General features: G+C 39.7%; 4 protein-coding genes across 4 annotated transcripts; 1 reads left to right on the top strand and 3 right to left on the bottom strand.

The window, feature by feature from the left end:
- Positions 1-1,008: 1,008 nt before the first annotated feature.
- LOC110801133 (calcium uptake protein, mitochondrial) lies at positions 1,009-6,299 on the bottom strand. Its single transcript, XM_022006452.2, has 7 exons — positions 5,722-6,299; positions 4,033-4,100; positions 3,178-3,401; positions 2,935-3,018; positions 2,610-2,823; positions 2,219-2,515; positions 1,009-1,691 (listed from the first exon to the last, which is right to left on the bottom strand). The coding sequence occupies exons 1-7, from the start codon at positions 6,137-6,139 to the stop codon at positions 1,476-1,478; spliced, it is 1,521 nt and encodes a 506-aa protein (XP_021862144.1). The 5' UTR covers positions 6,140-6,299; the 3' UTR covers positions 1,009-1,475.
- An 8,519-nt stretch (positions 6,300-14,818) lies between these two features.
- On the top strand, positions 14,819-16,882 carry LOC110801144 (uncharacterized). Its single transcript, XM_056834417.1, has 2 exons — positions 14,819-15,528; positions 15,616-16,882. The coding sequence occupies exons 1-2, from the start codon at positions 14,819-14,821 to the stop codon at positions 16,880-16,882; spliced, it is 1,977 nt and encodes a 658-aa protein (XP_056690395.1).
- A 3,439-nt stretch (positions 16,883-20,321) lies between these two features.
- On the bottom strand, positions 20,322-25,512 carry LOC110801156 (uncharacterized). Its single transcript, XM_056838679.1, has 5 exons — positions 25,361-25,512; positions 22,470-25,256; positions 22,120-22,398; positions 21,572-22,029; positions 20,322-21,486 (listed from the first exon to the last, which is right to left on the bottom strand). Exons 2-5 carry the CDS (start codon positions 23,029-23,031, stop codon positions 21,286-21,288), a joined length of 1,500 nt encoding a protein of 499 aa, XP_056694657.1. The 5' UTR covers positions 23,032-25,256; positions 25,361-25,512; the 3' UTR covers positions 20,322-21,285.
- Positions 25,513-25,554: 42 nt separating this feature from the next.
- Positions 25,555-26,716, bottom strand: LOC110801154 (uncharacterized). The gene has a single exon (XM_022006481.2). The coding sequence runs from the start codon at positions 26,593-26,595 to the stop codon at positions 25,951-25,953; it is 645 nt and encodes a 214-aa protein (XP_021862173.1). The 5' UTR covers positions 26,596-26,716; the 3' UTR covers positions 25,555-25,950.
- Positions 26,717-27,249: the final 533 nt, after the last annotated feature.

Genomic DNA, 27,249 nt, shown 5'->3' with positions numbered 1-27,249 from the left:
AAAAGAACATAAAATTCCAGAAGAAAGAACAAAAAATACAACAATTATGAAAATTTGATGATGAATTTAAAAAACAACAAGAAAGAACAAACAGTACAACAAGAAAGAACAAACAGTACAATAAGAATGAACAAAGGGTACAATAAAAAAGAACAAACTGTCGACAAGAATGAACAAACAATATGAGCGCGTCGTTTTAGGGGGTACAGCCAGAGCTGGCTATACCCGGGTACAGCAGTTAACGATTGCAAATGAACTCGTACCCTTCATAGAAATCTCCACAATGACCCCATCTGAACAACTCGTTTGCCTGCCCTCAAAAAAAAAACAACTCGTTTGCCACTTGTAGACTCGCCTATCTCAAATAAACCTATTCAATTTCATGAGAAGTACTCGTCTTGTGATTAATTTAGGCCCGCTTCGTTATCGTTTTTTGTTTCTAGTTTCCTATAAGACTAAAAATCAAAATATGAAAACTACAAAAAATATTTTCCAGATTTTTGTTGTCAGTTTTCAAAATCAATATGATTATTATAAGTATGACTAATTTATAATTCATGATTCAATCAAAATCATATGTCCCTTAAAACCAAAAACTGAAAACAGACCGTAATACCAAACTAACCCTTTAGTTATTCGCGAAAACTTAAGAAAGCAAGGATTTAATAGCGAAGTACTTGAATATCGCAAAGAATGAATCGAAAAAAATAAATAAGCCACCGGAGACTGGACCAAGTCTAGTGTTCACTTTCACGCAAGATGAGAAAGTTGACCACAATAACATCAAGAAAGACAAAGACAAAGACAAAGGCATTTCTTCTTCGTCTTGCAAGATTCCATGGAAGATGTGAACCGTCAACGAAGTTGTTCGGTACAAACTACAGAGTCTTGAGGAATACGGTCATTTTTTGCAGGTGTTTTTTTAAGGCACTTTAGAAACCAGAAGGTGAGAAGTGAGAACAGTAGAGAAAAAAAGTGGCTAAAAAACAATAAAATCAGGGAAGCATGGATGAAAATAGAACTATATTTATATATGCCATTTACTTTAACGGCTTGAACGTAAAACAGTTACATGCTTAAACCTGGTTGCAAGGGAAATGCATGAACAAGGATATATCTGCAAAACTAAGTATTCTTAGTATTTCTTACACTACCGTTTTGAACAAAATTTACAACCACCTGTATTATGATGGTAGAGACTTGTATATCATCACGAGCTATGGTTTCTTCGTCAGATTACAAGTATACAACTAGGTATTAATCTAGATTATATCCGTGGTTAAAAAAAGACGGGATATGATGACCACCTTCTCCTGCCTTTCTGTACCTCTTAAGCCTCGACTACCTATTGTCACTTTCTTTCAGCAGTCAGACAGATCAGTGAGGCTAGGTTCAAAGTTTCCACACCGGGTTTCTATGTCATGGAACTGAAGCTTCATTTTGCAGTCCGTGACATCCAGAACTTCAGTTTTGAATCAAGAAAATAGCCGGGAGAAGGAACAATTATTTGCACAGTTACGGCAGCATGACAAAAAGCCCAAAATTCCAGTCTCATTTGGTTGGGCAATGTCTCTTGCCCGTTTCTGAAGAACTCTCAGAAATTCTTCGGCACACAAGTTCCCATCACGGTTTGCATCAAAAACATGGAAAACGATATCCACCACATTGTCATTCAGATCAACACCACACACCTGGCATCCCAAACCCAAAAAAGTACATCAAACATCCGGAAAAGGAAATAGGTTACATAAAATCTCAAATTGTATCACTTGGGGCGTTAAATCAAGCTTATCAACTTCTTCATTGCCCAAGTAATGGAGTAGTAATCAACAAATCATGACAGTAGTACCATATTTTCCTTGCTCTGTCGGTTGTAATATGTGAAACCCGGATTTGGCATCCCTTGCCAGGAAATATGGGTTTCTTAATGTATGCTGTTGTCTTTTGTGTACTCGTGGGTTATATTTGAATACTATCTATAGTCTTATTAGTCTAGTTCTGGCTGTTGATTAACAATTCATCTTTCTGTCGCAGTATTAGTTGTCTTTTCAACGTAAATCATACTGCAGAGTGCAGACAAAACATGTATATAGCGACATTCACTAATTGAACATTTTCTAAATTTCTAGGATTCCTAGTTTCACAAAACCAACAAAAAAAATATATCAGAATCGTCAAGATTCATGGACACAATACTCAGGAGTCAGCAATGCAATACCTGAGATGCGGCTCGTTGGAAGTCCTTTCTTGTCAGTAAACCATTAACTTTACCATATGCCAACAAGGCCAAAGAAAAAGGCTCCAGCTTTGTACGTAGTTCTGCAAATTTGCAGAATTGGTCCTCTGAGATGCGTGTACTGCTAAGCTCTGGGCAATTGTCTAATTCATCAACCCGTTCAAGCAACTTGTTTACATGATTTAAATCAGCAGAAGCTACCATGGAGAGAGCAAAATCCTTTGCTGATATAGTCCCTTGTGATTTATAATCATAGTGGGAAAACTCTAATCTCACAATCTGCAACATAGATCATTGGCACATTTCAATACTCAAAAAAACAAAAATAGAAAATTAAAAAATGGAGATGTGTAGTCATATACAATTGGCTTACTTCATCATGTAATTTTCTTAAAAATCGGACAAATCTGTCATAATGTAACTGCATTTCACCAGTTTCGCCAAAGAAATACTCAAGTAAGCCCCCGTTTTCCACAGAACCTCCTAGCTTGAAACCATGTCTAAGCCCATCACGGTGAGTAGATCCTTGCCTGTTTTGATTTCTCATCAGAGCCATGACTTTTTTGAATTCATCCCTGTCAATCTCTCTAAAACCATAAACATACACACCCGGTTAATGTATAGTAAATGGTTAACTATTTGGGCGATTTTTCAAATCGGAAGCAGAGTGCAATGCAGAACAAACGACATATACTCACCCGTTTTTATCAAGATCAAACATCTTGAAAGCCACAGAGAAGCTTGATTCAGGAATGCTGAGTAGGGTCACAAAAAATATGTACCTGACACAATGACATCTCAGAACAATTCTTACCCATCTCAAATCAAAGAATTGGCAGGAAATAGAGTACATGGACTGGACGAATAAAATTCACGAATATACAAAAGTAAACAAAACTACTGAGAATTCTTACACATTGAGAAGTATCAGAACAACTCACTCTTTGAAAGAAATTAGTCCATCATTATTCACGTCAAACAGCATAAAAAACTCAGAAGCAGGACATCTTAACTCGCCAGGACACCTCTCCCCTGAAAGGTACCCATCTCGGACTAGACCTGACTCAGATGGGGGGAAAACAGGGACAACAGCTCGCATCAAATCCGATGGCGTCATCAGTATTTCTCCAGAAGAACTTTGAACAGATGCAAAGTACTCGAACACCTTCATACAGTGCATGACAAGAAAAGTGAATTAAGATTAAGTGCAAACCACATGGAGGACTGATAACACGCCTCATCAAAAGTTACAAAATTATAACTGGATAATTATATAGTTTATGTTATGGGATAGACCATTAGAGACCTCACTCAGACTCTGGCTACTGGAATTAGTATGATGCCTAAAGAAAATTAAGAAACTTAGCCAAGGTCTTTGATTTAAATCCTTTGAGAAGGCATGAACAACCAAAGACTGACCAATTAAGGAGCTCCAGAGGTCATCCTGTGCAATACATTGTCTCCATGCACACAATTCCTCTCCTAATAATAGCTTGGCATATTATATTTTAAACTACTCCGGTAGATAGCTGCACAAGAGATTTTAAATCTGTTTTTTTTTTAGAGGGAATACATTTTAAACCTTGTTTCAATGTCTTAACCCCAAAATCACAAACCAGCAGTGAAAGCTTCCTTAACAAGAGTAACAATTTTATCAATTAGTTCACAATAGTCTATAGTACGACGTTTGGTTGTTTGGCTATCTCGTCGTCCAAAATGCAAAGAAAGAACATAAAATTAGAGCAAACTTCCAAGAAAACTACTTCTAGAAGAATCATATGATCTTTCATAGATACCTTCTCTGGAGGACTTCGCATCCTCATACGTTTCTCATACTTAAAAAAGACCTTCCTCCTAAACGCATCTGCCAGAAAAGAAAGAAAAAAAAACAAAAGGAGGAACTAAATGAGTATCAAAGGTATTACACAAATTGAAATTTAAAATAAAATATCATGCACCTATCCTAATAAAATGAATGAGGGAATCAACCCCAAGCACTATGTTTGAATTGGAAAGCAAAGCAGGTGACAATAATCCAAATAATGGAAACAACCTCTTTGCAATTCCAAAAGGCTCCAAAGGGTTTCTCTGCAATGGAACAAGCGTAGTATCTCTCTCTCTCAGACACACACATACGAAAAAAAATAGAACTTAACTGGAACCAAGGAAAGAGTCTCACAGTGCATTATTCCCTAAATTAAGAAAAATGGAAAGCCTTAAAAACCTCAGCGCCTACCATTATATTAACAGAATAAAAGGTTGCGGTTGTAGTCACTGTGTAAGTGTACAATATACTGTAGTATGGAAAGACAATAAGACAACAACAATAATGAATGATAAGGGGGGAAATTCCAGTTATACGATGGAGATGCATTTTGTTACTCAGGTTCAGCTCCAAAGAAATTTCTCTAACCCAATAAAGCAGCAAAGTCCACCAATTTAATCCTCTGTCAGGCATTGATTTGCAGCTTAATGTACCCATTCTACGAGGCAGATCAGTGCATTTTTCTTGAACAAAATATTTTTGAGGATAAGTACAAGCAATAATTCTCCTATTGACCAATTCCGGGGGGGGGGGGGGGGGGGGGGGGAGAATATTCTCAACTGGGTTCTTGGCTACGTCGAGGAATATAGTTAAGCTAAACAGCCAAGGCCTCCTACATAAAATGAATGTGGAGGATGTGTGCATTGTGGTGATGCACACAGTGAACTACTGCAAGATGTTGTTAGAAAATAAGATTGAACTATTCCAGTAGAGCACGCCTTTCGAGGGGCCAAAAAAAGCTGCGATGGGTTAGCCAAAAAAGGAGTGGAACAAGCAAGCACCATAAACAAAGATAGTCAGGACATTGCAGATCAGCCATTTCAATTTACACACCTCTCCTTCAAAATTGTCAAGAAATTGCAGTTTCTTAAGTACATTTCGCATGAAACCACAAAGATAGCTTCCTAAAGTAATCCAGTATTCCATCATTAACAATTGAACATGGATAAACCGCGATATCTTCCCCCCATTTTACTGTATTCACTCCTTCCGAAGAATTCATTTTGCAATTAAACATACCTAATTCAACAATTCTCAATTTGCGAAATTCAACAAAACACCATGAAGCCATGATCAACGCAATTCGAGCAAACATGACACATCCACAATTGTACTATGAAACCCATATTGCACTATGATTTCCCTATCATAATATCAAACATAACCAAGACCAGTTTCAGGTAGCATCAACGCAAACTACACAATGCCCCAATATGGAATACAACAAAACAAGTCAATAGTCGTTTAAAGAAATAAAGACTTGTGGGTGTTAATTAAAACCCGATGTCAAATCCCGCCTACATCATTGCTCCTATACACCAAAACAAAACCTAGAATCCTTCACCCAATCTAAAAACATTTTTCCACGTAAAACATTATAGATCATGACTGCGAAATCCGGAAATAGAAACAAAAAAAAACAAAACGATAGAAGACATACCCGGAAAGAGAAATCTGGAATTCTTCAAGGAGAGAGAACGAGGTACGGAATCCAAAGAAGAAATGGAAGTAGCTTCTGTGGGAGCAGATGACCAATCAGCAAAAGTCAACATTGATTTTCCTTTAAAATAATCAAAAACAGAAGATGAGGAAGAAGATGAAACATTATCATTAACATCGCAATCATGATTAGGCGAAACTGGGTAAAATAAAGCCCCTAAGCTTGACCCAACTGCAATTCCAGAAACCAATTTCAGAACCCATGATCTGGGGTTGGTTTCGGAGGAAGACGGTTGTGGATCCCCCTGAATAGCGCCACCACTCGCGGCGGTGGATAGATGGCGGACAGGGAGGCGTTGGGTGGTGGGGATTAAATTAATTGATGATTTGGCTGTTCTTAGAATCGAAGAGGACGACATTGTAAGGTTTGATGATGGCGGTTGACTGGTGGGAATTGGGGGGATTGAAATGGTGTTGGTTGAAATGTGTGGGTAGGAGAGATGGAGTTTATTTCTTGAGAAGATGACTATCAGACCACAGAATTTGGGGTCGCGGCTGCGATTCTGTGAACCAAACCCACAGAATTTAATTGATATATTGTTAATTCCTTATCCGAATTTATCCAAACTTATTACGGAGTACTTCAAGTTATATCATTTTCCGTGTAAATTAAATTTAGATGCCTTTTTAAGTAATGACATTTTAAAACTTATTTCTCCCCGTCGAAATAAAATTTATTTACAAATTACCGTCCATGTAGAAAATATGTTTTATGTACCCCGGGTGCACAATGCTCACTGTGCACCCTGTTTTTAAATGGACATGTAATTCAAATACAAAGAACATATATCTCATACCCAAATAACATATAGCCAATGAACATATAATTTAAATATTTCACTAGTACATATACATTAAAATGATTCTCTATGTTCATTAGATTTTCAATAAATGTTCAACCAGTAAAATCGCTACCTGAAATAGCGGTTTAATAGTATAATCCAAATTGCGGTCCACGTAGGATCGGAGTTACATTTAATTTGTTTTCCTGACTAAAACCGCTATCTCTGATAGCGGTTACACCCAGTAAAATCGCTACCTAAAATAGCGGTTTGACCCAATATAACTACTATCTCAGATAACAATACTTTTACCCAGAACAACGGCTTGCAAACCAAAACCGCTATCTCAAATAGCGGTTTAATAGTATAACCGTTATCTCAGATAGCGGGTTTAAGTAAAAAATAACCATCTCTAGTAGAAGCTTTTTGACCAAAACCGATATATGAGATAGCAGTTTTACTGGTATAACCGCTATCTGAGATAGTGGTTTACTGGTATAACCGCTAGTTTTAGTTTGGAAAAATAAATAATAAAAACGGATTAACTTTAACCTAGCCTACGTGGACAATAGTTTGGTAAATAAGTTTCATGTTGATGTAGAATGGGAAATCTAATCTAATATATATATATAAAGGGGAGTTTTTTGGAGAGCATTCGGAGCGCCATGTAGGAATGTCCAGTCACAAAATCATTATTAATATATTTTAATTAATTAAAAAAAAAGATAAATTAAAACAAAATCATTATTAATATATTTTAATTAATTAAAAAAAAGGATAAATTAAAATTTCCATTGGATCAAAGTTTCCGTTGGAATGTTAGGTATCAAAATCTTACTTTATGTTAAGAATCCTAACACCATAAGAGTGCTAACACCTAAAAATTTCGTTAGAAGGTTATTTACATTTACATTAGAATTTTATTTACATTATAATTAAAAAAAAAGATAGATACATAATATGATAAAGATAGATTTCAACAAAAAATTATCTTACTTTTCTTTTACCTTTTTGTATATATATACATATAAGCTCATGGCTACCAAAAATCCTACTTCAACAATCCACAAAAACTCACGGTTGATGGTATAATTTTAGTTAATTAGGTCCGTGTAGCCGTAATTAATATACGAGCACACAATTATATACTGAGTATTTTCGTTATTATATAATGGTATACGAAGTAGTTTGCATGGTTCAAAGGAACCTTCATGTGTTTGAAGCTTTCATCTTAATAGCCTTCACAATTTTAGTTGAAGTTGCGTTATAAATGCCGTGACTTGAATTAGAGTTTATATGAAGTATAATCCTAAAACTGTGCTGATGATTAATAAAAGTAAATTGGTTCTCTCCTTAATTGCTTGCATTTCCTTTTCCTTTAAAATACTATAGAATTCCCTTAGGTTCAATTAAGGAGGAAGACTTTGGCCAAACTCCTCAATTGTTTCATTTTTTCAATTCTCCTCCTACCTTCTCAGATCCCTCTTATTCTTTAGATGTTTAGATATCTGGATATTTCCTTTTTTAAGCAAGTCCATTATGTTGGAGATAAACAATTTGTATTTGTTTAAGCACTGTAAAGAGAGAACAAAAACAGATTCAAGATCATGTGCTGCATATATAAACTAATGCTGCAACAATAGGTTTTCCGTATATAAGATGTACACTACAAAAGCAAGGTGAACTCTACCCTAATATCACACATAAAACCGTTAATCACAACCGTGAGAGGTGATGGATGAAAAGAGGTAAACAAGTAAACCAATACGTAAACACAATTTAATTTTAGCCTAAACGGTAACAACTTTAATTGATATAGTTTAGGCTACACTTTAAGCTATTAACAACGTTGTTTTTAATAGTTGGCTCCAACATATTATACTAAACCAAAATAATGGTCAGCCTGAACATAAACGAATCTAAATTTGGGGTCTTATACTGAAACAATAGACGAACTATTAAAAATAATGCATGGTGTGATAGCTTCTAATTAATTTTTAATAAGTATTCACTTCTCTAATGTATGGTGTGATTATGATCCAACTTTTTTTCCCAGTTTGGATTGCGTTTTTCAGTTGGAATTTGAGTCAGATAATGCTAATACTTTTTTAAGGAGTCTATAATTAACATAGCATCATTATTATCTTTAAAATATTCCATATGAAAAATGTTCTAACGAAAATTTATCATATTCTATCTCTTCCATGCTTTATATTCTATATATGTTACCCGTAATGATAAGATAAATATTATAAAAGATGATAACTAAAATAGCATTCTAATTATCTTTAAAATACCCCATACGAATAAAATATCCTAACGAAAATTTATCATATTCTATCTCTTCCATGTTTTGTACTACGTGTAAATTATCCATAGTGATAAGATAAATATTTGAAAAGATGATAACAAACAAAATGATAGTAGATTTTCAACGTAAATTTATCCTACGTACTTCTACTTTTTAACATAATAGAGTTTTACTTACATTAAGCCTTTGATATTCGTAACATAGAGTGTAACCCGTGATTTAAACCCCTACAAGACTACAACTCTTCAAGTGCTAGATGCGAATAATTAATTCAAATGACAATTACTAATACATTATTATAGTCGTATACAGTATTTAAGCACGAAATTACCAAGAAAACAACAACTAATGTTTCAAAGCTGGTAACAAGTAGGTAATGACAATTACTTTACTAATACATTATTATAAAAGTGCGATAACATACACATGATATACGATTAACTTCTATTTTTAGATAATTATCAAGCATGTAATAGAGTTTTATTTATATTAAACGTTTGATATTTGGATCAATTCATATCATAAATTTTAATTATGATAATTATTATTAAGTATTTAATAGAGTTCTAATAGCATCACATGAATAACTAACTCGAGTTTTTCCATTATTGAACTAACCATTTTATAAACTCGGTTTTTCTATGAGACTCTTATGCATAAACATTTTCAATGTTAAGAAAATATTTATATTCTAACTTGAATAGGGATCTATTTTAACTTTCTATTATATGTGTAATTTATAAAACACCTATTTATATATGATAACACATGTTGTAATGATTTGGCGGGTTTATTTAGAAAAATGATCTAGGAAATTCTTTAAATTGTTTTTTAACAAATAATCAGACATTACAGTTTCTATTTTTCATGTTTGCCAATACGTATTTTGTATCACTTTAATCTCTAATAATACATTAGACAAAATAATAACATTGATATTCTTAATGTACCCATAAAAATGGATCAAACAAGACCCTACATGAATATGTTTTTTCTTAAGTATTGGAAAGAGTTTAGTAGATTCTCTTCAATTATGAATACCGTTAACATTCGAAAGTGTAACATTAGAGGCAAAGGGAGTAGTTGTTTTAGCTTGTTATTTATCCATAGTAATAACTAATAAGAGTTAAAAAAATAAAAGTACAAATTGGATCTCACAATTAAAATAAAATAAAATAAATGATTAACGCAATTCTTGATCACAATAGTAAGTGAGTATAGTTCTAAGAACGATTAACAAATCATATTTAAAAAAAATCGTGCATCGCACGGGCTTAAATCTAGTATATATATATATATAAAGGAGGCGTATTTGCTGAAATATTAGAACGCCACCTAGGATTACTAATGGTTTCGGCCAATGAAAAATAAGATTTCCAATTTATTTTTGAATTAAAAAAATCGATTGCCATGTAGATAATTAATTAGGTGCCACATACATATTTTAATTAATTAATTACTAATATATAGAACTCCATCTTAAATCAAACACTATAATAATTTAAAAAAAAATCTAAAACAAAATTCATTAAAAATCAAACACTAATCTAAAATAAAATAAATAAAATTCATTATCCAATATTAGAGCGCCATGTAGAGAATCTAATGGTTTCGGCCAATGAAAAATAAGATTTCAAAATCAATTTTGAATTAAAAAAGTCGAGTGCCACGTAGATAAATAGTTAAACGCCACGTAGATATTTTAATTAATTAATTAATAATATTACGCATATACAATTTCATCCAAAAACAAACACTCTCATAAATTTATTTATTTTTAAATAAAATGAAATTTAATACAAAATCAAAAACTAATTTAATGTAATACGAAGTATATAAAATTGGTATATACATAACAATTTAATAGAATCCGTGCATCGCACGGGGTAAAATCTAGTAAGTTTTAAAAGAGGCTTACACGTTACATTTTCATATTTCAGTAATCTTTGTTCATCTGAAACTGGGATACATTTGAAAATTAAATTTGTTGAGCACCTTGTTTTTCTGGAATCTATCTTATCCAAATTAATTTCCTAAAAGTAGGTGAAAATAAGGGAGGCATGAAAATATTTTAAATTGTTTGAGTTCATTAACCTTAAACGAACTTATTAATATTAAAATACGCAAGTAACTGAAAATAAGATAAGCATAAGATGATTTTAATATAGGGAGTTTGCGAGATACTTTGAAGTTTGAACCCAATGCATTTTACTTGTTTTGTATGTGAACAATTAACAATGCGCTATTTGCCTATTTAGTCGTAATAAAGTCATTTTAGGTGCTTTCACTATTTCACACATATAATTTCATAAAAAGTTTGTTGAATTTTCAGCTTGCAAATTTGCATGTATAAGATCTTTGAAAACAATCTCAATTGATTTTTTTCGGATAGAACATGACAATAAAGCACCTATAAATCCATTGTTTCAGACAAATGAACAACAAAAGTTTAAGATGCATTGAAGAATTAATGAGGTTTCGATAAATAAAAAAAGGGCATTCAAGAATGAGGGGAAAAAAAAGGCATTCAAGAACGAGGGAAAAGAATAACTAAAGTTCCCTCCAAAAAGAAAAAAGAGAATAACTAAAGATGTTTTTTTTTTTTTGACAGGAACTAAAAATGTTGATTGTACTGTACTTTCTAACTTTCTTGCCTTCCCAATAATTATCGTAAGGGTAATAAGGACTCTATTCTAGATTAAGATATGGGGCGAAGCGACTTTGTCCATAAATTATGGGCTCGATGGTCAAAATTCTTGGATTGGGCTGGACTCGTATTTGGACTGAAATGTATACGTAATATTTTTTGGGTCGGACGAATTTTGAACTATAAGGTTCATATTTTAGCCCAAGTTTTTAGAGAATAATAAATTCATGGGACCTTCCAAGTTCCATCCGCATGATCCACATATAGCACAAAACCCACACATATATATGATCGGTTCCCAAATTGAAAAAAAAAAAGAAACTTACTCTTTTTACCTCACATAGTTTTTTGGTGTTAGCATCCGATTCACCCTTAGGGCTAATCCAAATTCGGGGCGAGTTATGGGTGGATAGGTTTCAGTCCCCTCCTAATTGTTGTTGCGGTGGATCGAACACGAGTTCTCCCTACCAAGTTCAACACTAATCACCACTGAACCAACAGGCAATTGATTTTTTTACCTCACATAGTACCACACTGTAATGATTTGTTAGAAGACAAGAGATGTGGGTCTAGTCTCCACACACACGTGCATCGGGACTGGGCGAGGGCGTGTGGCGTTGTGCATTCACGGGTGTGGACCGTTATATTTTTGGATCGTAAAATGAGTGTTTTACGTATCTATTGCTTATTTAAGGGTGTTCTTAATATGATTGTTCATCGTACACCGAAGGGTATATTGGAGAGTGTTTCAAAGGAATCGGTTGGTACTAGTCCGCGTGTATTTAGCGGGGAACATTTAACTTTAAGGCATTGATTGGTGTCACACCACGACATTGTTACAGATAAAATCATTCTGGTTTCTCTTTAGTCATAGTACCTAGTCCTACAAAGTGGAGTAATTGTTTTCAACATGAACAATCAACATTGACTTCTCAACCACCTTCATGGCTTCATCCCTCCCTCCCCCGTCACACACAATGACACACAAACAACATAAAATACCAACTGCCAAAGTAGTTTTCCATTTTCTCCCTATTTTCTCGTGCAGGCACAAATGGTGCTCTCCGTTTAAAGGACACTAAGTAGTTATGTACTATCTCCGTCTTTAAAAAATTGTTTCATAGGAAAATTTTAATTTATTAAAAGTTGGGTATAATTAAAAGCAAATGGAGTATGAGGAATTGAGGATCACAAAATAAATAAGTTATGAGACAAATAAATACGTACATCTAATTGTGGTACATGGACAATATTTTATTTTAGAGACAAAGGGAGTACTCCCTAATGTGGAGTACATGTCAATGCAACAACGACAAAAAAGAAAAAAAAGAGGATATTAGGTGCACCCGGGTGAACCGTGTACCCTCTCACATTTTTCCTTTAATGTGAGGAGAAAACATAAGAGGGCTCACCAATGGACATAAATTATTCTTCGATGCATGGTATACCGGGTGCACTTAATAATTTACAGGGATGGTAAATTTTGTGATTATGTGTTAGGCAAATTAAATTTACACGACTTATTAGGAAAGTTAAAACTTAGAAGTTATTTTAAAGTAATGAAGATTAAAGCACTTTGCCTTTATAGAGCTTGAATGGCCATTTGAGCACCATATCAAAGTGAGGCCAAATGTACATAGTATATAAATGTTGAATTTCAAAATTATATTAGAATATGAAGTCATTCTTTTTTATAATTGGTGGGAGGCGGTCATATTGACTCATTCATCTTCAAAAATTTTAATTTTTATATGTCAAAGTTTATATTATAGAAACTAAATTTCTAGTGAGCTACAAACTTTGAACTCAAAAGGTCGGCAAATTTGGCGATTTATGAATTGAAACTTTGGAATCTTCTTTTGACATTTACTCCAAATACGTTTAATTTATGAATGGAAACTTAAAATACATTTGATTAGGTCATATAAAGTCAAATTTGGGGGAGATATATGTTGACTTGTCGACTTTAATTAGCGTAAAATAAGAAACAAAGGTATACGCAGTGTGTTAATTTTTTTTACTACTAGTTGTTCTAGCTATGGAGGCAGTGCGATGTTATATACTTTGACGATGATAATGTGCATTTTAGCAGTGTGCGTCCTTGTATTATATTTCCTTGTTAAAAAGAAATCTACTAGCTAGAATTTCGTAAAGGTTATCATTTATTACTGTTTGAGTTGTTGCATTTTGTTCAACTAATTAATAGCTACTCCAATACTCCATATATACGGAAGTAGTTTTTTATGTAATGACTTCATGTGTAAAGCTTGCTAAACTTGCATATTAATTTGCATCCATTACAAAAAAACCTACAAAACACTCCACCAATCAATTGATAGAATTCCACATTACCATTACGAAATGGCATAAAAAACATTCTACTTTTTTCTAAGCAGTTTATGCTTCGTATATGCTCAAACGAAGTATCATTAAGGACATACTATACGTGAAAAAGTTAATTTGCATAAATACTTGCAGAATCTATGCCAAGCTAAGTGATTCGGAATAATTTACAAGTTATTCTTGAAATGTTGGTATCAATAATAGATCATACTGTTATCCCACTTTTTGGACTAACGACATAACCGTTCTAACGTTTGATCATGTCGTGTCAACCAGGTCCTGTCGTGTCGCAGGTAAACACAGCTCCAGGGAGATACGTCCGACGTAGCATCGTACGACGAGGTATAACCGACGAAGGACAGGCGACAGAGTACAGGCAACTGAGACACGTCCTCGAGAAACGGGTTGATGAAGATAAGTTGACCTAAAGCCCATGATAGGCAGCGCCGTCAAGCTAGCAAGAACGAGTCCAAGACACCCGCGAGAAGCGCGGAAGCAGTTAAAGGTTGAAGAGTCGTGTGACAAAGATACTCCTATCTTTGTGGGATTTCCTCAACCGATCAGACCGTTGAGAATATCCTATAAAAGGACGAAGATAATGATAAGCAAGGCACGTTGATTCAAGCAAAAAGACTCTTAAGCTATAAACTGTTTCAGTATTCATTATTGTACTTGAGATTTTTGATATCGATTCTTAGAGAGAAAAGCATAAACAATCATATAGAATACTTAGTGGATTGATAGCCTCATAGCTATCCGCGGTTTTTTACCTTATTCCTGGGTTTTCCGCGTCAACACTCCTCTGTGTCGTGCCTCTTTATTTGTGTCGTTGATTCTTTGCTTAGTTAGTGTCGACCCTAGCCGAAAGTCGCCCCCATACGAATTTTGGCATAAACAGTTTGGCGCCGTCTGTGGGGACATTAACTAGGTTTTACACAAAAGCACCCCTTTCACCATGGCTACTGGAGAGATGACGATCGCAGAGATGAAGGCGGCTTACGAGAAAGCCCAAGCCGAGCTAGCCCAAGAGAGGGCATCCAATGAAACCCTCCAGAAAGAGCTCGAATCTGTAAAGAGCAACAAGCACCAGTCCCGCTACAAAGGTGGGAAGCCAAAAAAGCTAACGTTCGAGATGCCCGATGACTTTGAAGATGTGACCGACGATGAGGAGGAAACCCGTGAGGAAGAAGACAAAGAAGCTCCCGATCCGGTGACCCAACGCCTGAACAAGATGGATGCACGCATGACAAAGCACTATTCCCGCCTGATGAAGTTGATGACCAGGTTCCCCGGGGCACCTACACCAGTGGAGACCGAGCCGACCGACGGGTACGCCGCGTCGCCATTCTGCGAAGCGATCGCTAGGGTGACAGTTCCGCACACACTCCGACTCCCAACCTGGACCACCCTGTACGACGGGACGTCCGACCCCCATAGGCACGTCAACTTCTACAAGCAGCGCATGTGGCAGATCGGGATTCCGCACGACCTAGTAGAACCTGTTATGTGCAAATCATTCGGCGGCACCCTTGATGGAGCAGCTTTGGAATGGCTCACGAACGTCCCTCCCAGATCCATCTCCTGTTTGTCCGACCTCATCAACGCCTTCTACCAACAATTCGCCAGCAGTCGCCAGTTAGAAAAACAAACCAGTGATCTCTATCGGTTGGTTCAAGGGCCAACCGAGTCGGTACGCGATTATTTTAACCGTTTTAATTGTGAAAAAATTGGTATAAAAAATTGTGATGTCAGGACTGCTATTGAGGCGTTCAAGAGAGGCCTCATCCCCAATTCGGAGCTATACCGGGAAATAACCAAATATCCCTGTGCAACTTTCGAAGAGGTGCGATCAAGGGCCACCGCCCAGATGCGAATCGAAGACGACGAGGTTATCCGAACAGCATCTCAACGATCGATAGGGGGCAGCAGCGACAGAAGATCGTACACCCCAAGGAACAACAATTGGCGACACCAACCATATGTTCGGCAAAACCAGGTACAAAGTGTCAATCAGTATTATGATACTAACAATGTTTACAGGAACGAACGGGTCGAACACCCTAACATCTCCGACTACGGCTTCAACGTCGACATTGGAGGTGTGGTAAACGCCCTTCAAAATGTAGGTGGAACAGTCAGATGGCCCCGGAAGAACGACAGACCGGACTCCATGAAGGACATGAGCAAATGGTGCGACTTCCACCGCGACAACGGACACACAACCGAGGAATGCATCTCCCTCAGAAAGGAAGTCGCATACCTCCTGAAACGGGGGCATCTAAAGGAACTGCTGAGCGACAAGGGAAAAGAAACATTTTCCAAAGAGCAAACCACCCTGCCCGGCCCAGCGACAAGCAGCGAGCGACCAGACCCACCACCATTCAGTAAAGTGGTAAATGTTATTTCCGGTGGTTCAGATATTTGTGGGCTAACCTCTTCTGCAGCTAAAAAAATTAACAGGGGCGAATCTGAGACCGTTGAAGAGGGACAAACCGAAGACGAGGCCGCACTACACAGGTCCCTGACCGCAATGGCTATCACTTTCGACGATTCAGATTCTGTAGATACACAGCGGGAGCACCACGACGGGTTGGTAATATCTCTCCCAATAGGGAACGCATTGATCAAAAGGATACTGGTCGACAACGGAAGCTCAGCCAACGTACTGTTCTTGGAAGCACTACAAGAAATGGGATTAGAAGAGAAAAACATAGTACGGAGATCAACAGTCCTGGTAGGGTTCAGTGGAGAAGCACTACGGACGGTAGGAGAGATATCGCTGCCTACATACGCAGAAGGCGTCAACATGATGACCAAGTTCAACGTCGTCGATTGTCCATCAGCGTACAACGTCATCCTAGGACGACCATGGATCCACAAAATGAAAGCAGTGCCATCAACATATCACCAATCAATCAAGTTTCCAACCAAGTGGGGGGTCATGGAAATCAAAGGGCAGCAAAGGGATGCGAAGAAATGTTACGAGACAGCACTGAAACCATCCAAGTCACCCATCTAGCAATTACAGCCAGGGTCGACGTCGGACGACCCCGACGACCAACAAATCGACGAGATAGTACTAGACCAGACAAAGCCAGACCAAGTCATAAGGATCGGAGCCTCACTGCCTGACAACATCAAAAGTCAGATAGTGTCGTTTCTAAGAGAAAACTCGGACTGTTTCGCTTGGTCGCACGAGGACATGACAGGAATCAGCCCAGACGTGATTACCCACAAGCTCAACATCGACCCCAGCTTCAGACCGGTAAAACAGAAACGACGTAAGTTCGCACCCGAAAGGAATAAAATCATAGACGAAGAAGTCCAAAACCTGATAGATTCAGGGAAGATCAGAGAAGTCAAATATCCAGACTGGTTAGCAAACGTCGTCGTCGTCAGCAAAAAGAACGGAAAATGGAGAGTCTGCATCGACTTCACAGATATCAACAAAGCTTGCCCCAAGGACCCATTCCCTCTACCGCACATCGACGCCCTGGTCGACGCCACAGACGGACACGAGCTACTCACATTCATGGACGCCTACTCAGGATACAACCAAATCCTTATGCACCCAGACGACCAGGAAAAAACATCTTTTGTAACAGATAGAGGAATTTATTGTTATAAAGTCATGCCTTTTGGTCTTAAAAATGCAGGTGCGACGTACCAAAGATTAGTCAACAAGATGTTTAAAGACCAACTCGGAGACACAATGGAGGTATACATTGACGACATGCTGGTGAAATCGAGGAGGGCTGACGATCACGTGGAACACTTACGACAATCCTTCGACATACTAAAAAAGTACGGTATGAAACTTAACCCGACTAAATGTTCTTTCGGAGTGTCCGCAGGAAAATTCTTAGGTTACATCGTCACCCAACGAGGAATCGAGGCCAACCCCGACCAAGTGCGCGCGATCATCAACATTCAATCCCCGCGGAACATAAAAGAGGTACAACGCTTGACAGGGAGAGTGGCGGCACTGAACCGTTTTATATCACGGTCGTCGGACAAGTGTCGATTATTTTACGACGTCCTGCGCAAAAACAAGGGGTTTAACTGGACCGACGACCACGAAGCAGCCCTGCAGAACCTCAAAAAATACATGATGTCGCCGCCCCTACTATCCAAGCCAAAAGAAGGAGAAGTCTTACAACTCTATTTAGCCGTTAGCTCGACGGCAGTGAGCGCGGTCCTAGCTCGAGAGGACGAAGCACAACAACTACCCATTTATTACATCAGTAAGTCACTACTGGAAGCAGAAACCAGGTATTCTTCCCTCGAAAAACTCGTTTTAGCACTCGTTACCGCAGCCAAAAAACTAAGGCATTATTTTGAGACTCACCAAATAGTGGTGATGACTAACTATCCAATCAAGTCCGTGATGCGTAGGCCAGAACTGACAGGTCGAATGGAGAAGTGGACAATGGCACTAGGAAGGTTCGACATCAAGTATCAACCAAGGACGGCTGTAAAATCACAGGCCCTAGCAGATTTTGTGGCAGACTTCAGCCCCGACTTAGAGAGGACAGCAGACGACGAAGTCAAACTCATCAACAACATAGAAGGAATATGGACACTCTTCGTCGACGGCTCATCTAACTTTCGTGGTGCAGGTTTAGGCGTCGTACTAAAGTCACCACAAGGGGACATGATAGCACAGGCAATCTGCTGCGATTTCAAGGCAACTAACAACGAAGCAGAATACGAGGCGCTAATCGCCGGAATGACATTAGCTATGGAATTAGGGGCAAGCGGACTCAACATCTTCAGCGACTCACAACTAATCGTCAACCAGATTAACGGCGACTACGAAGCTAAAGACCTAAAAATGACCTTGTATCTCGAGAAAGCAAAAGAGTTAACTTCCAAATTCAAACCCTTCTCCATCAAACAAGTCCCAAGAGACCTAAACACGCAAGCCGACACCCTTGCCAACCTAGGATCCGCACTCAGAAAATCACCATTCTCGACCATACCTCTAGTACACCTACTGTCGCCCGCCGTCGAAAAAGACATACCACAAGACGCCAGCCTCGTCCTATCAACCTCAAACACAGACAGTTGGACTAAACCCATCTTCGATTACCTAAAGCACGAAACTCTACCCGACGACAAACTAGACGCCAGAAAGATACTTTTCAAAGCTTCACGATATGTTATTTTGCAGGACGTACTATTTAAGCGATCAGCAAACGGAATGTTGATGCGATGTGCCGAAGAGATCGAATGGGAAATACTATTGAAACAATACCACGAAGGAGAATGCGGAGGACACGAAGGAGGACAAAGCTTATCAACCAGAATCAAAAGAAATGGATACTATTGGCCAACAATGCTTAAGGACTCCATGAGGTACGTATCCAAGTGCGACAAGTGCCAACGACACGCAGGTATGACACATAAACCATCCGAATTCTTGCATCCAACCCTAACTCCGTGGCCTTTCATGAAATGGGGGATGAACATCGTTGGCAAATTGCCCGTCGCCCCAGGACAAAAGGTCTTCATGTTAGCCCTAACAGATTATTTTTCCAAGTGGATAGAAGCAGGTGCATTCCAACAAGTAAGGGACAAAGAGGTATGCTCGTTCATATGGACTAACATAATATGCAGGTTCGGAATACCGTCAGAAATCATCTGCGACAACGGATCACAATTCATCAGCGACAAGACAAGAGCTTTCTGCAAAACATGGAACATCGAGCTAAAGACGTCGACGCCCAGATACCCCCAAGAAAACGGACAGGCGGAATCCAGCAACAAAACGATCATCGCGTCGCTGAAAAAGCGGTTGGACGACAAGAAGGGGCGATGGGTAGAAGAATTGCCATCCATCCTATGGGCCAACAGGACGACGCCTAGGACGGCGACGGGACAGACTCCCTTCTCACTCGTTTACGGGTGCGAAGCGGTACTTCCCCCTGAAGTGACGTTGCCCAGTGCACGATATGGACTCATGACGCCAGAGCAAAACGACGTAGAACTCAGCGAAAACCTCGACAACACAGAAGATCTCAGGGAAGCAGCATTGATAAGAATGGCGTCACAACAACAGATCGTGGCAAAATGCTTCAACAAAAATGTCAAAGTGAAAATGTTCAAAGAAGGAGATTGGGTACTGCGCAGAGTATTTCAAAACACGAAAGAATTAAACGCGGGTAAGTTAGCACCAGCTTGGGAAGGACCGTACTTGATCGACAAAATCGTCGGAAAGGGGGCATACAGACTCATTACCAAAGATGGCAAGTCAGTCCCCCGAAGCTGGAACGCAACACATCTTAAACTCTACCATTTTTGAAATCTCGTCGCGACCAATTTTATCAGTCGTCGTATCGTCGTCTTTACTTTTCTTTATCGCTTTATTTAAAAAAAAAAAAAAACCATTACTGACTTAGGCATCGGAGGGCCGTTGGCATCCCCAACGGCCAATCCTCCTAGCGACCCCTGTTTTCTTTTGCAGAATGCAAGACGCACGACGAATGACATCCATAAGCAACAACGTACGACTCAGAACGAGATCGCAAGAGACAACGAACTAACAACGCAGGTATGATTTTACACATCAGTCGGTTCAATACTTATTACTTGCAAAGCATTTGCTACACGAAACTAAGACATCAAAACGCGACGGGATAACCATAAAGAACAGACGACTAAGGAAAAGAAAAACAAACTTAACATACACGACGCGCGACCCCTAAGGCCACGACTTCCGAAATTCAAACACAAAACATTATCCAAACACCGCGTCGCCACTACCGACGACGAATAAAAACATTCCAAACACAGAAACAAAACACAAGTCATCCAAACCACCTCGTCGCCGCCATCGACGACGAGTAAAGAAGTTCACCAACAAAACACAAAAACCAACAGAAATTCGAAAACTACAAACTATTACATCCCTTCTTCCTGAGTAGAGACCGCGGCTTCCTGCTCCGACTCTTGCTCTGGGGGCACGACTGGCGCCTCCACCGACGCCACGTCCAACGTCTCGTCTTGAGAAACGACGACGAGGGCCTCCTCTTCGCACCCAACAGCTAAAACCTCCCCCTCTTGGTCCGGAACAGGCGCACTCACCACCAACAAAGCCGCATCCACCTCCGTCGCCTCAGTACTAGCAGTATCAGCCGTCTTAGCCAACTCCTCCGAATCCACCACAGGCACCGACAGGTCAGCCATAGTGCCGCCATTAGCCAGATAGTCATCCACCTCCTTTTGACACGGCCAAAGGCTAGTCTCCCCAATCAGGCAGGAATACATCATCTGCGCCCGCGTCCTCCATATAGCAAGAGCCTCGACGTCCTTCGCCTCCTCCTGCAGGGCGTCGTACAAGCTCCTCAATCCATCCAACTCCTCCGTCGTCGAGGTCAACTCCTCCTTCACTTTCTCCAGATCTTTGGCCACGTCGGCTAACTACTTATCCTTACCTTTCAATTGATCACCCTTGGCCTTAACCACCGCAGCAAGATCCACGACCTTCTTCTCAGCAGCTTTCCACTTCGCTTCCCACGACGCGGCCGCCTTCTTCGCCGTCGCTGTCAGCTGCCTTGCATTCGTCACCTCATCACACAGCAACGAACACTGCCTGCGTACAGCCAAGGCAGCCTGCGACGCCTGCGCAAAAACCAATGCCAAAACAGATTTACACAACATACATCTTTCGCAAACAAAAAAGAAGAAAAAACTAAATAAAACTCACCCGCAGACTAAGCTCAGCGGCGTCCGACGCGACAGGAAGAGGATCCACCTCGTGGTATCGTCGATACGTCGTAGGCAAGATCAAGCGATCAGCGAAAGGCCATATAACCGACGCCTCTTCATCACCCAAGAAGCTTGGGGGCAAAGTGATAACCGTCTCCTCGACAGGATCCGTCTCGACAGGTCGCTTCTTGGCCGACGAAGTAGACACTTTACTAAAGTCGACAGCAGCAGACGACGCCTTGAACGGCTGTGGAGGCGGCGACGAAGCAATCGGATGAAAGCCTTCGGCTCCTATGACGACAGGCGTCTCGGCCGACGAACCTATCGCAGAAAACCGAGGTACGACCGTCATACCTCGTCCACCAGAAGTCGAGGAAGACCTCAGTCGCTTCCTTGCACGCTCCTGAATCTCGCTCTGAGACATCCTCGACACAGGACGAGACGAAAGAGTATGCTCTACACCCAATACAAAAAATAAAGGTCAAACATTATCCAAAGCAAAAACAAAAATATATACAAACCCCGAAATAAACAAACGACAAATACCTGAGTTGTCAGCCATATCACCTACTTCACCTTCGGCGGACGATGAGTTTGCCACTACCTCCTCAAGCAAATCCAACCTTTTCCGACGACGAGTCAGTTGACCTGATTCCTCGTCTATCTCCTCCTCCTCGGCAACGTCGCCTGACCGGTCCACCTCCTGCTCGTCTAAAAACTCTCCGTCGCGACTGAAAGACCTATCCTCGACAGAATAACCCAAGAACCTCCGATACTTATCCTCAGAATCAGCGTTCAACTCAGTCAACGACGACGCCTTGACAACTGCAAAATAAAACCAAGTAAGGCGACGTTCAGTAAAACGACGAGAAACAAAGATAAAACGACACATTTACCTTCCATCGTCCATCCCTCGACCAGAAACCGCCCTTTATCTCCCAGAGAATCTTTGCCTACAAAGACAAAACGACTCTGCCAACCCCTGTCGTTCACACCTAAACCAACACCTAAGTTCGTCTTCCCCTTCTTCGTAACCAAGGTATACCTACAACACTTCTGCAGTGCTAGGTCGTAAGTGTACATCAAATCAGACAGGTCAAACGGCGTACGCCAGTTCGCAGTAACTCCGTGCACCACCGTGAAAACCCGCCATATCTGGGGCATCAACTGACCCGGACTCAAATGGAAAACCTCGATAAATGACCTAACTAGAGGAGTGAAAGGAAACTTGAAGCCAATTGTGAACGGATACTCATACATAACCACATACCCCTCTGGACAGTCAAAGGCTTCCTCATCCGAGCCGGGAATCTTCACTTCCGCCGACGGCGGCAAACCAGCAAGTTCAACAAAAGCCGCCGGATCCACCACAGTAGAATATATCGGGTTAAGGGACTTAACCCGAGTGGAACCCGACTCCCCCTTTCCTCTCGCTACAACCGACTTAGATCTACCCATCTCACTTACAAAAATCTACAAGGAAATCGAAAAAGAAAGCAAATTTTACCTGAAATCGAACAAACTCAGTGCGAAAATCGACTTCGCTTTCTCCCTCTTCTCTCTCCTGCTTTCGGATCTAGAAATTTTTTGAAAAACTTGGTGTGAAGAACTTTATTGCATGTCGTGAATTGGTATTTATTACTCTAGAATTTTGAACGGTTTTATCCCACGAACTAGGCAGTTGAAGACGGTTTTTTAACTTGAATTGTTTCTTTTGCTCTGTGTGACTCCGCAAACTCACAATTGGGGGCAAACTGTTATCCCACTTTTTGGACTAACGACATAACCGTTCTAACGTTTGATCATGTCGTGTCAACCAGGTCCTGTCGTGTCGCAGGTAAACACAGCTCCAGGGAGATACGTCCGACGTAGCATCGTACGACGAGGTATAACCGACGAAGGACAGGCGACAGAGTACAGGCAACTGAGACACGTCCTCGAGAAACGGGTTGATGAAGATAAGTTGACCTAAAGCCCATGATAGGCAGCGCCGTCAAGCTAGCAAGAACGAGTCCAAGACACCCGCGAGAAGCGCGGAAGCAGTTAAAGGTTGAAGAGTCGTGTGACAAAGATACTCCTATCTTTGTGGGATTTCCTCAACCGATCAGACCGTTGAGAATATCCTATAAAAGGACGAAGATAATGATAAGCAAGGCACGTTGATTCAAGCAAAAAGACTCTTAAGCTATAAACTGTTTCAGTATTCATTATTGTACTTGAGATTTTTGATATCGATTCTTAGAGAGAAAAGCATAAACAATCATATAGAATACTTAGTGGATTGATAGCCTCATAGCTATCCGCGGTTTTTTACCTTATTCCTGGGTTTTCCGCGTCAACACTCCTCTGTGTCGTGCCTCTTTATTTGTGTCGTTGATTCTTTGCTTAGTTAGTGTCGACCCTAGCCGAAAGTCGCCCCCATACGAATTTTGGCATAAACACATACCAATACCATGCATAAGTTATTCTAACCAAGTTGGTCTTAGCAGAAGATTGAAGTGGTGGAGTAGTGATCAAGATAGTTGTGGGTCGGTTCGGCACGAGCACGAAATAGTGGGCCGTGGGGCCTGACCCGATTTTATGGGAAAAAGCACGACAAGGTAAGGCACGACTCAACCTGACACGACAAAGCACGCTAAATTTAGTAAAATTAGGCTTAGGCACGACGGCTCGACCCGAAACGAAGGCCTGTGGTCCTGGGCCCTGTTTTAAACTTTTCAGCTGGTTTGGCCCAACACGAGGTCGGGCGGGCCTGACTCGAACCCGACCCGTTTAGTCCCATGGCCCATGAGCTGGGCCAAAACCTGACGGGAAGCGACCCATGACAATCTTAAAATAGTGATATCGCTTTCCACCTCATATCCTCGTGGTCAAGGGATCAAATCTCATGTGACTTATTTGAGGAATTTTCCGTGGTTTCTCATTTGTTTGGGTTTCGAATCCTAACCTATGAAAATGAAAATAGATCATTGACCGACCCTTTATCCTTAACTGAAGCACGCGAGGTGAGAATGAAAATGTTAGTTACGTGGTAGACACTTTGATGATACAAATAAAATAAAATAAGGATGCATTGTGCCCTTATGCTAATGTTACACATGTATTTATTTGTTTAAAAACTTATTACTTAATTAAGCAAGTCCATAAGTCCCTCCACCAGTGACCAGTCCAGCCAAGGGAAAAGAATCAAATAAATGAAATTCCTCTTTAAGGTCATAATGTTGTAATGGCTCCTTGCTTTACTCTCCCTTAACGCGTAATCTTTGCATTATTTGAAAAAGTAAGCATATATTTCTCCAACGCCCCCCTTCCACGCAAAGGTATTCTCCGTACTTGTCTCAGTTTTGTCCATTCTCATTTTCCCTTACTCCACTCCTTCTGGAAACCATGGAAATTGCCTCTCAACTGTGGTTCAAAATTTCGCATTTGTATTATTCTATTACTGTAATCATCTTTATTACTTTTTCTTCCGTATGATTATATATATACCTATCATTTCATTTCATTTCATTTAATTTAGACACGTTCGGTCACGTTTGTTCACGCATAAATCTATATTATTAGTATGATAGTATCACGACACGGAGTACATGTAACATGTTTCCTCCATCTCCACGGATCTGTTAAATCAAAATGTTTTATTGTATTAGGGAGTACGAATTTACCACGGCATATCGGCAACTCTGCAACATATTAACCAAAATAGTTAAACCATGAAAAAAGGAAAAGATAGAATAAAAAATGAGGTCAATTAGAACAAGAAAGGTAAAAATTGAAAAGGAAGTACCTGAAAATGGAGGCAACCTATAGAACAGACGGCGAGACCAAATCAACGACGGCATTCGTCCAAACTAACAAACCGAACAGAATACGCAATGACAAACGGAATATGTCCCCCAAACGTAACGGCGAACGTAACGGAAACGTCCAACGTCTCGACTGCACACAAAACACACGCACGCTCAATACGCTTCGATCAAAAACACAAACGAAAAGATTGATTCAAATTCAACAACAACAACAACAACAACAACAACAGCAGCAACAAATCAAACTCCACAAAATTGTTCTAAAACAGAAAATTCTACTAATATTAAATCTAATTAATGCTTAATATTGATTAATTAGATTTAAAATCTCTATAGATTTTTTTTCTCCTTTTTTTGTCCACTAAGTTATGTACAAACTACAATGTCCAAATTGTTCCTCATCAAATTCAGACATTCAAACCAAATATCTCCAGAGTTTGTCCAGAATCTCAGATTCACCATAATCACCCTTCACCAGCAGATCGTTGCGAAATCGAGACAGAAACTCGCCAAAAATGGCGGAAAAACTCAATTTCAAATTTCAACCCACCTTGTACAATGAAACAAATCAATGATGATCATTATCGCCAGATTTCGACATGATAGAGAGACGACTATGTCGATGCTGAAAATCGAATCGCCTTTTCTGTTGATGAGATGATGGACGAATCAGAGCCGTCAGAGCACGTTTCACCCAATCTCCTTCAACGGTACCTATTCGCACGAGCGAGTTCGTCATTGCAGATCGCCGGAGGTTAAGTCGACCAGGCGAGCACGAGGCCGAGTGAGAATCTCGTGAAGCGTTTCTGTGCATCGAGCAACGAAACGAGCCAGGATGACTGGTAGGAGAGCACATACACGTCCGCTTTATACTCGCCGGTTTCGAAACGACGTGATCGCGTACCGAAACGCGGGAGTTAGGGGAGTGTGATCGGCTGAGGGAGATGCGAAACGGAGCAGGGGTAGTAGGAGAGAGATTAACTCTGGTTGGAGACGAGGGACGGTGGAAGAGGAGGGAGGAGGACAGAGAAGATGACGAAGAGGATGCGAAACTGGATGGTAGTGATGAAATAGAAAAAGGATCTGACGGATGAGACATGGAATTTGTGGAGTGAGAATATTTACGAGGAGGTGAAAGTGAGCGTTGGAAGCCGGAGAAAGTAACAGGGAGAAGAACTGGAGCATTTGAGCGAGATTTTGAGGATGCCGCCATTGATGAAAGCTTGAAGGTGAGGAGAGAGAAAAAATGGAGGGAAGGGTATTTTGGGAAATTTAAGGCCCCAAGGTGGGGAGATGGTTTGGCAAACTGCGTAATATGAGATGGGAAAGTTGATTTATAGAAGGGGAATGGGGTGTGATTAGTAAATATTGCAGGGTTTTGAGGGTGGTTTAGTAATTTATGGGTGGACAATTAAGGACGTGGTTAGTGGTAATAACGGGGAAGTCAGGGATCTAACGGCTAGGATTGAAGTCATTGAAGTGGGCAAGTGGGGTGTAAATGTGAAGAGTACGGGAATTCAGGCGTTTTTTCAACGGGTGCTCGTGGCTTTGCTACATTGGTCGCCACGTCTATGAGTTTTCTACGAAATTGATCATTTTTTCTTAAAGATGATTCACTTTCACGAACGAGTATAATTAGATATATTCGTAAATGACCGATTAGTTAAGTTTAGCTAAATTCAAATGAAATTTAAATTCGTAAATGGCCAATTAGTTAAGTTTAGCTAAATTCAAATGAAATTTAAATTCGTGAATGACCAATTAGTTAAGTTAGCTAAATTCAAATGAAATTTTCTCCTTCAAGACTTATAGTTGAATTTCATCTACAACAATACAAAGCACGCAATAACGTTTGTCCCCTATGGAA

This window comes from Spinacia oleracea, chromosome 1 (assembly GCF_020520425.1).
Source record: "Spinacia oleracea cultivar Varoflay chromosome 1, BTI_SOV_V1, whole genome shotgun sequence".
Taxonomy (NCBI): domain Eukaryota; kingdom Viridiplantae; phylum Streptophyta; class Magnoliopsida; order Caryophyllales; family Amaranthaceae; genus Spinacia; species Spinacia oleracea.
This window is presented reverse-complemented; position numbering and strand designations above follow the sequence as displayed.

Coding starts and splice junctions, on each gene's coding strand:
- LOC110801133 (XM_022006452.2), bottom strand. CDS start 6,139: ATGTCGTCCTCTTCGATTCTAAGAACAGCCAAATCATCAATTAATTTA. Junction 3,019..3,177: donor GGACTAATTTCTTTCAAAGA/GTGAGTTGTTCT, acceptor TCATTGTGTCAG/GTACATATTTTTTGTGACCC. Junction 2,824..2,934: donor TTTGATCTTGATAAAAACGG/GTGAGTATATGT, acceptor TTATGGTTTTAG/AGAGATTGACAGGGATGAAT.
- LOC110801144 (XM_056834417.1), top strand. CDS start 14,819: ATGGCTACTGGAGAGATGACGATCGCAGAGATGAAGGCGGCTTACGAG. Junction 15,529..15,615: donor CAAACCAGTGATCTCTATCG/GTTGGTTCAAGG, acceptor TTGTGATGTCAG/GACTGCTATTGAGGCGTTCA.
- LOC110801156 (XM_056838679.1), bottom strand. CDS start 23,031: ATGGGTAGATCTAAGTCGGTTGTAGCGAGAGGAAAGGGGGAGTCGGGT. Junction 22,399..22,469: donor CGAGGGATGGACGATGGAAG/GTAAATGTGTCG, acceptor TTTATTTTGCAG/TTGTCAAGGCGTCGTCGTTG. Junction 21,487..21,571: donor CCGCTGAGCTTAGTCTGCGG/GTGAGTTTTATT, acceptor GTTTTTGCGCAG/GCGTCGCAGGCTGCCTTGGC.
- LOC110801154 (XM_022006481.2), bottom strand. CDS start 26,595: ATGGCGGCATCCTCAAAATCTCGCTCAAATGCTCCAGTTCTTCTCCCT.